The sequence below is a fragment of the Cannabis sativa genome, unplaced genomic scaffold (genome assembly GCF_029168945.1).
Source record: "Cannabis sativa cultivar Pink pepper isolate KNU-18-1 unplaced genomic scaffold, ASM2916894v1 Contig4, whole genome shotgun sequence".
In the NCBI taxonomy this organism is placed as follows: Eukaryota; Viridiplantae; Streptophyta; class Magnoliopsida; order Rosales; family Cannabaceae; genus Cannabis; species Cannabis sativa.
The window spans coordinates 739683-748696 of NW_026870040.1; the positions used below are offsets into that span (position 1 = coordinate 739683).

General features: G+C 31.7%; 1 protein-coding gene across 1 annotated transcript; it reads right to left on the minus strand.

Annotated features, from left to right (window-relative positions):
- Positions 1-263: 263 nt before the first annotated feature.
- LOC133033339 (transcription factor MYB106-like) lies at positions 264-2649 on the minus strand. The gene is made up of 3 exons (XM_061108048.1): positions 2329-2649; positions 2041-2170; positions 264-1568 (listed from the first exon to the last, which is right to left on the minus strand). The coding sequence occupies exons 1-3, from the start codon at positions 2459-2461 to the stop codon at positions 461-463; spliced, it is 1371 nt and encodes a 456-aa protein (XP_060964031.1). The 5' UTR covers positions 2462-2649; the 3' UTR covers positions 264-460.
- Positions 2650-9014: the final 6365 nt, after the last annotated feature.

The window sequence follows — 9014 nt, forward strand, 5'->3', positions numbered from 1 at the left end:
AATTGGCGATCTACATATTTTTCCTTGTTACATGCATCAGACCTTTTTATATACACGTACATACTTTTAATAACAAGAATCGCGCGCTGATCATGATCAGTTTTCATATAATGTTGCACAAAAATATAATAATATATCACAATTTTTCAATACTGAAATTATTGGGATTAAGCAAATAATAAATATTCTCAGGCAAAATGTTAAAAGTCATGATTAATGTTTGAATATAAATAGATGGTGGACGTTCCGAGTTTAAGAAATTATTAAAAACTAAAAAAGGACATGTTATTATTATTATTAACTAGGAGTTTTCCATCATTATTAGTACACTAACTTGCTAATCATGTTTAATAAGGCCACTATGATAATCTTTGACTAGCCCTATATATAGTCACTAATTAAACAAATCATTAAGAAACAATAGTTACCATTACTGGCTACTACAACAAAAACTCTAATATCAAAACACAGGCGACCCAGTCGGTGACGTGTTCACCAAATTCAGTATACTATTCCAGTAGTTCTTGTTCTCTTCAAATAACCCGCTAGCTCCACAGCTTCCTTCTCCGCCGGCCCCACCGCAGTCGTTTGAGTTCTCACCATCTCCAACCACGTCCGCCGAGTTCGGCTCCTCAGAGTTGTACATGAAAGCATCCGTGAATCCTTCGATGATATTCGACACTGCAGCCACACCGTCGCTACTGGCCGCTGCAGCTCTAAACCCATGATCGACAAACCAGGCTCCTCCTTCACTACAAGCGAACGCAATGTCCTGCAAGGACATCGTATTACCATGTTCCATGTTTCTCTCCTTGAACTCCGGCGGGGTAGGTGGAGCCACCATATGGTTAATGTTGCTGTTGTGGTCGTGATTATCATCACTATTCATCGTTGCCGCTGCTGCTGCTGCTACTACTACTTTGTTAGTGTTTGTAGAAGTGTTGTTAACTGAGGTCGTGCCGTAGCACGACTTCCAACCGTCATGATCAGCAGTGGTATCATTAGTACCGTATCCAACTGTGGTAGCAGTTTGATTATTAATCCTAGGGTAATTATGGTTGGCATCCGGGAAGTTCAGCGTGGACGTTGGAGATTCAAGGTCGTCCATAGCCATCATTCCCGCGAGAGTATTACAATCTCGACTGCTACTGTTACTCGACTTAGTCCACGCGCCTTGCCACGCTTTGAGAACGTCCAGGCACGGTGGTGGGGTTATGGCTCCGCCTGGCTTGTTCATGAAATGATTAGCCGAGCCCAGTTGGTGGTTGTGATGATGTGGTAGTGCCATGCTGTTGTTGGCATTGTTGTTATTGCTGGTTAGCAACAGCTTGGATTCTCTAACTAATCTGGCTTCGGCTTCGAGCCGAGCGCTCTCCCACTGAGCCATGTGACTTAGGTTAGCGGCGTCTTTTGGGTTGCCAGAGCCAGAGCCAAGGGCATCTATCTTAGGTTTGTGGGTGACGGGATCTATTCCCATCTTGGTCAGTCTTTTCTTCAAGTGAGTGTTCCAGTAATTCTTGATTTCATTGTCTGTTCTCTTTGGCAAGTGAGTTGCTATAGCTGACCATCTTTTAAAAATAATAACAAAAAAAGGGTTCAGAAAAAAAGAAATAATAATGTGAAGTTATTATCTCAACGATATTGATTAATTAATATTGTACGATACAAATATTATAGGGCTCTTATTTTTAGCTGTGTAAGTAATGATTAGATGTATAATATTACTGATCATATATACATACAGTTGTACATAGATATGTAGCCCGTGAATAATTTTTCCTTAATCAATTGAGTTGTCAATATAATACGCAGTGAATATATGTGGGTGTGTAACTGTTATGAAGTTAGTTCTGCGAAGAAAACTACAAAACAATTTAAGCAGTGTGGCAGGAAAAGTTAATATACGGACTCAGTAGTCATCATATATGTAGTTAGTATTTACTACAAATATATTTATTACATACACAATATGAAACTTCAGAAAGTAAACAAATAAGCAAAAAAAGAGTAATACTTTTTGAATCTTTTAATTTAGTTTACCTGTTTCCGAGGAGAGCATGGAGTTGAATAATGGTTTGTTCTTCTTGTAAACTAAACTTTCCCCTTTTTATATCAGGCCTAAGATAGTTTGTCCACCTCAGTCTGCAGCTTTTCCCACATCTTTGAAGCCCTACAAATATAACATACACAAGAAAATTTTATAAGCTATATAGGAAAAGACGAACAAAACTAGTACTATATATTTGCATATATGGTCTGTGTGCGTATTGATCATAAGCTTATATATATAATAGTATTTTTTTATTTTAATGCTTTGTTGAAAATCACCAGCTTTAGCAGGCAAGGCCCTCCAGCTTCCATGGCCATGTTCTTCGATGTAAGCCAATAACTTCTGGTCTTCCTCAGGAGTCCATGGTCCTTTTTTCAACCCTACCTTCTCACAACATGGAGACCTTCCCATTTTAGTTATTTCTTTCTATTGATTCCAAAGACCGAAATACTAGAAGAGCTAGCCCTTATTAAGCTATAGCTTATATGATGATGATATACAGAGAGAACTTGATTATCAAAAGATGAGACCGATCTCTTAATAATAAGTTATAAGCTAGAGAAATGCCCTAAAGAGATTTGGGAAAGTAAGAACATGAATGCCAATATATATAGAGGGGTAGAGTAATAAATAAGTAAAACGTGTTAAAGGGACGTCAAAACCAAGGAGAAGGAGTTAATAATAAATATGGATATGACATATATTTAAATTATAACAATATAGATTCATATTGTATATAAATCTATATCCCTATGATGACCAATATACCCCCTTGGCTACTTGATTCTTAATTAATAATTCTCTGGTCCTGCAACCCCTCTGAAAAAAATGGTTATTCCAAAATTAATTAATATTAGTTATCATGAAATTAATAATCTTGAGTAGTGTAGCTAATTATAAGATGGCAAAAGAGTGCTGGTCCAGCTTGCTTGTTTACGAGACACGTGCCTTTGCAGTCCATTGGATAATGTAATTTATAACGTATATATAGTGTTAGGTGAAGCTTTAAGCGTATTATTAATATGTCATGGCTCCTTCTCTCCTTGCAGATTTGTCAAATAAATATGCTTCTCATTAATTCATTATTGTAATTAAAGGCTCTCTCTCTCTCTTTTATGTTTTTGTTTTAATTATTTCTAAAATTCAAAACTTGGTATAATTAGAGTCCCTTAATTGTAACCTAAGATTATTTTCGTGTCTACGCTAGTGTTTTCTTAAATTTGAGACTACTATACAGGAATGGTTTCACAATTCGTCATATTAACTTCTTCTGTTGGCACTAGTTTCTTTTACTCTCCTCACCACATACCTTTTTAATTACAAATTAGAAAAAATAAATAAAATTATTTTCACAAACCATTTACCAATTTTAATTTCGTAAAAAAAAAATTAATAATGAAAATTTACACCATTTTACAAATTTATTACTAATTTTTACTAATTTTTATTTTTGTAAAATATTACCCCTTTATATAAAAAAAAGTTACTACTTCTACACCTATACGTATTTAAGCAATAGAAAGATATAAGCAACTCCATTGTAAAATATGAATAAAGTTATTGAATTTTCTTAAAAAGATTAAAAAAGTAAGAGCAAAATAATATTTTTTTTAAAAAAAAAAAAAATCATCATAAAAAATTAGTAGAATTGCAAATATTTGACGTTTTGTATTTATATAAAAAAATATATACATATAAGAAGTAATATTAGATTTAAACTAATATTCCCCTCATATATATTTTTAATTTTGTTGTATTTTACTTCTTGCATTGTATAATTGCATTAATATATTACAAATGTTTCCTGTATACATATGTAATAGATGATATTTTAGCTCAAATACTGTACATGTCTTCGCGAGGTGCAAATAATAGATCGATTGCACCATTTTTATTCTTACTGATCAAAACCCTACATATTCATTCTCGCGTTATAGAGGACTTTAAAGAAGAATTCCGGCAAGTATTGTAGAAAGGTAATTAAACTAAATATGTCACAAACTTGTTTCTCTTGTTCGTTTACTTTGTTTCTTCATCAAACATTATAAAGCAAATAATTAAACGATTAAAAGCTTGTACATAAATTAAAGCATAAAGTAAATCAAACGGATTGTTAAATTCTACAGAGAATTTTGACTATTATATAAGTATAATTATTTTCGTCATTATAGTTAATATTTATACACGTATTATTTGCATGGACTACTATATAGCTTTGTCAATGACGACATAAATATATACATAGATATTCCCATTTACACATAAAATATTTATTTGTAATGATCAATATTAAAAATAGACTGAAAGAATATATGCATTACATTATGTATTGTAGGCTAGAAAAAGAAAAATATTACGAATAACCTAGAAGTGCATATGTTTTTCATAAGTTTCTTTTTGATAGAAACAAAAATTCAATGGTGCAGTAGTCCGTTGTAATATGCCAGAGTCATGCATGTGCATATACGTTTCTATATCTATGTATATGATAAATATAGAGATTTATGATTTCGGGAGTGAACAGCTTGCTTTCTGAACACATTGATTTGGGTAATTTGATAGTCTCACAATTTTATCCTTTAATATATATCACAGCAATTTTATTTTATTTATTTTATCCTTTAATTTTTACATCACACCATATATCAACTTACTTATTTTTTTATCTACATTATATAAATATTATAATTTTAATACATTTTATGAAATAAAATATAATAATAATACATATATAAAAAAGTTAAACAAATAATAATAGAATATATTTCTAGCTGAATGAATATTTATCTCTACTTTTATGTAAATACTATCTAGTAAAAAATTTGTAAAATAACTAAAATTTAGCTCACTTGTTGGAAATTTAATTTTATCACAGTATCTTTATTATTTGAAAATTAATTAAGCTATTTTAGCTCACTTATTGGGAATATTGTTATATTAAAAAAATAAGACATGTAATCGTATATTATATATGAAATAGCTAACTAATAAACAAGCCGCAAAATCTAAACAATAAGTATTTATATAAACCTTATAATAAAATACATGTATTAAAAAATGGTATAGAAAAGTTATTAATTAAAAATATTTATTTGTTAAGATTTAATTAATTTAGTAGTAAATTATCTCAAATACGATATTTTTAAGATAGAATACACTGTTATTTTCTATCGAAATCTATAAGAAAGAAGAAATCAAAATACAATTTATGCTATTTTAGATAAAGATGGTTAGAAGACGTATAATTTATAAGTTCTTTAAGTGTTTTTAGATTATTATCTTACTCTTTTAGGTACTATGCTATGGTGAATATGAGAGAAGTGAATGATCACATTGTTAAAAGAGGTGCTACGATTTCAGTTCACCGTAATTAATTTCTTAGTATTGCGTTCATCAAGGAAGATGTTCATAAAGTTATGTTTGCTATTTCGGGGAGAAAGCCCTTAGTCTGGATGGTTTCAAGTTTTTTCTTTCAAAACCATTTGGATTTGATTAAGGATGAAGTATGTGGTACTATCCTTTACTTTCTTCAACATGCGTAGAGAGATTAACACTCCTATAATTAATCTCATTTTGAAGGTCATGTAAGTGAATTTAGGCTGATCTCGTGCTGTAATGTCATTTACAAGATTAGAATTAGAATGCTTAGTGAAAGGTTAAAGACAATCACTACTATAAAAAATCTCTTATACGGCCATCAAAGCTGGAAATGATAATTTTTCTGTCTCTTTTGTGTTGGACATGATGTCTAGAGACATGAAACCTGTATTTTTCATGTTTAGCAATGTTAACATACAAAAATAGTAATGTCCAGTATTGTTAGACTTGAAAATGAGACTTGTTGGCATTGTCTTTTTGTGTCTAGCATTGATGGACATGAAATATAATAATTTTCTATTATTATTAAAGAAACAATTCCTTATTTTAAATGAATAATTAGCATATATCAAAATTAGTATAGATAAATCTGTCAGAAAATTATTATATAGATAAATAATAAATATAAAAAAATAATTTCAATAATTCATTTACACCATTATTTTTTTATATTTTTTATGAAATAGAAATGCTGTATTACTTCAAAAACTATTACAAATAACATCCATTTCAAAGAATAAGACATGGTAAGTCTCTAATTACTTAAATATATTAATCTTCTAAAGACCACTATACCAATTATATATTAATTTGGCTAACTTTTGATGGTCAATAACTTGTATTTCTATTTTTTACACACTTTAATTTGTTGTACACATACTTTCGATCTTGAAAGCTTTTGATTCCACAAAACATCATCTCTCAATAGCCAAATATAGTACACTACAACTGCTACCACTGCTGAAAAAGTAAGCTTCATAAAGCTACTTATATTTGTTCTTTCAATCCATTCGAGAGAAGAAGCAAAGAATTCTTCTGTATGTTCCAATTCAACGAACTTCTAATATGTTGGAAACAAATCTCATTGTAATGACAGTTAAAAAATAAATAATTTAATGTTTTAACATGTGCACCACAATGAAGGCAATCAGAAGAGTCAACTATGGGCATTTTCAAAAGTCTTTTTTTTTTTTTTTGTCTTCAATTGATCTTGTATTGCTTGCCATATCATAAAGCTATGCTTTGGTGTGTTTAGTCTAGTCAAAATTTTCTGGGACCAATGTGTTATTCAAAATTTTGTCTACCTAATATGGCATGTCCATGTAAACCAAGATAGAGTATATGTGGAATACAGCCATGCAAATAGCTAGTAAGACAAGGTCTCCATACAAGATAAGGCAAAAGTGTCAAGTAGCAACTGAAAGGAGTGAAGCAAGCTATCAAGGATTTGTAATAACATGTTTAGTCGGCCAAGAGAAGCCTATAGGGCGGTTAGGGCGAGCTTGTATGGCTAGCCAGGATCTGGGCACAAGCTAGCCGGCTAAAAGGTGACTTTTAGACTAAGAGAACCTGAACTCTACAAGGAAAAGGTGTACAAAGCTGTCCTCCACTTGCCAAAGGCTAGCCTCCACATCCAAAGGCTGGCCTCCTCTTGGTAAAGCTAATAGGAACATAACCTTTCAGACCTTGGCAGGAGCATGACCTGCAAGACCCTGGCAGGAACATGACCTGCCACACCCTAGCAGGAACAAGACCTACCAAATCCTGGCAAGATGGAAGACTAGGCCTCACCCTATAGGTGTACGGCCGGCCAAGATTGACTTGGTAGGATTCTTTGTACAGCCTAATACATGGACTACAAGCTACCTACAAATTAGACCCTTAAAAGCCCAACAAATTGGATGGAAGAGTTCTATTTTAAAAGGCCATTTCAGTCTTTTTTATTTAATCAATTTAATATGTAAGTATCTAAGGATTTCAGTTTTAAATTAGGGTTTAAGCTTTCCTATATAAAGGATCTTAACTCTAACCTAAAAAGTCTAAGTCTAATACTAGGCCAAGTGAATAACCAAAATAAATACATTAACATGCATATTTTAATTTTTTTTTTGTTAATATAATTATATTATAAAATAATTAACTTACCTGATGACTCACACAAAGTTGGGATAGTAGTAGAAATCAGCGGGGCCTCACCGCCATCATCTCCACCGTGGTTGCTAGCAATATCTGCAGACATTTATACTAAGAATGCAATTTTGTCATTAAGTATGCAATATATTTTTTCATTAACAGTATACATACAATGTAGCCCAAACTAGTGTTAGCATTAACAGTCTTCCAATTTAATTAATTAATAAAATTTGCTTTAAACTACTTTCGAGAACTATCTACAAATTATCAAAATAGAAAATAACTTAATTCAATATCAAATCAAATAATAGAAAATGTGCATACATTTATATTAGTATTATGCTCAAGCAAACCAAGCATTGTGTTCATTCACTTCTTAATTAATTCAATCAACAAACAAAGTTAATGAAATACACTTTGAAACATATTTATTAATAATACTCAATGTATTGTTTTCATTATAGAAATATAAAGACTAAGTATAATAGTCACTATCATCATCACTAATCAAATTTAAGTCCATCGAGCACACGTGATCATTCTCCTCATCACTAAGATAAACAATCAATAGGTCATCCTCATCGTTTGTTACTTCTACGCCTTCGGTAGTACCATCTTCACCGTAGTCAATAAAATCGTCATCATCTTTAACAATCGATGAGCGTTGAGGGACATTGACAATCGGTGTTCGTGGTTGATCAGATTGTTGCATAACCAAATCTCCAAGATCCACAAACAATTCAAAATTAGATGAGTTTGTGTCATGTACAATATCAACATCATCATTAATCTCATCTGATTCATGTAAAATATTGTCCCAAACTTGTCGATGATTCACATTTTGAACCACTTTCCAGTTTTGACCTCTCACCAGATCATCAAGATAAAAAACTTGTTTCGCTTGGTTGGCAAGGATATATTCATCTTTATACAATGTATTGGTGGTGTTTATACTAGTAATATTATTTTTCAGTAAATATTTTCTTCTTTTTTGGATCAGTGTTGAACCATTTACATCGAAATCATACCACCGAATATGAGCCATTAAAAGACATGTGCAAAATTTCTTCAAATTGCCCATAAAAGTTGAAACCATCTGTCCCAGCGACTAACACTCCACTATTTTGAGTGGTGCGATCTTTATCTCGATTGTATGCAACAAATCGAACCCCATTGACCATACCTACCTCATAGCTATATGCCAAATGATCTGACCCAGATGCTAAAGGTAATAATTGATCACCATGCTCTAATGACCCAAGTCGATGCGACTCATATATCTGAATAGAGCAAAAAATATGAATTAACATTGAGGAATTTTATAATCAGAAGGATGTCATTGATAGGGAACAATTATCCACTATAAATTACCTTCTTATGAAACCATGAAGGGAACTCTTTCTTATGTAAGAGATTATGATTAGCATTTGGATTTCTCTATTTGATCTCAAGA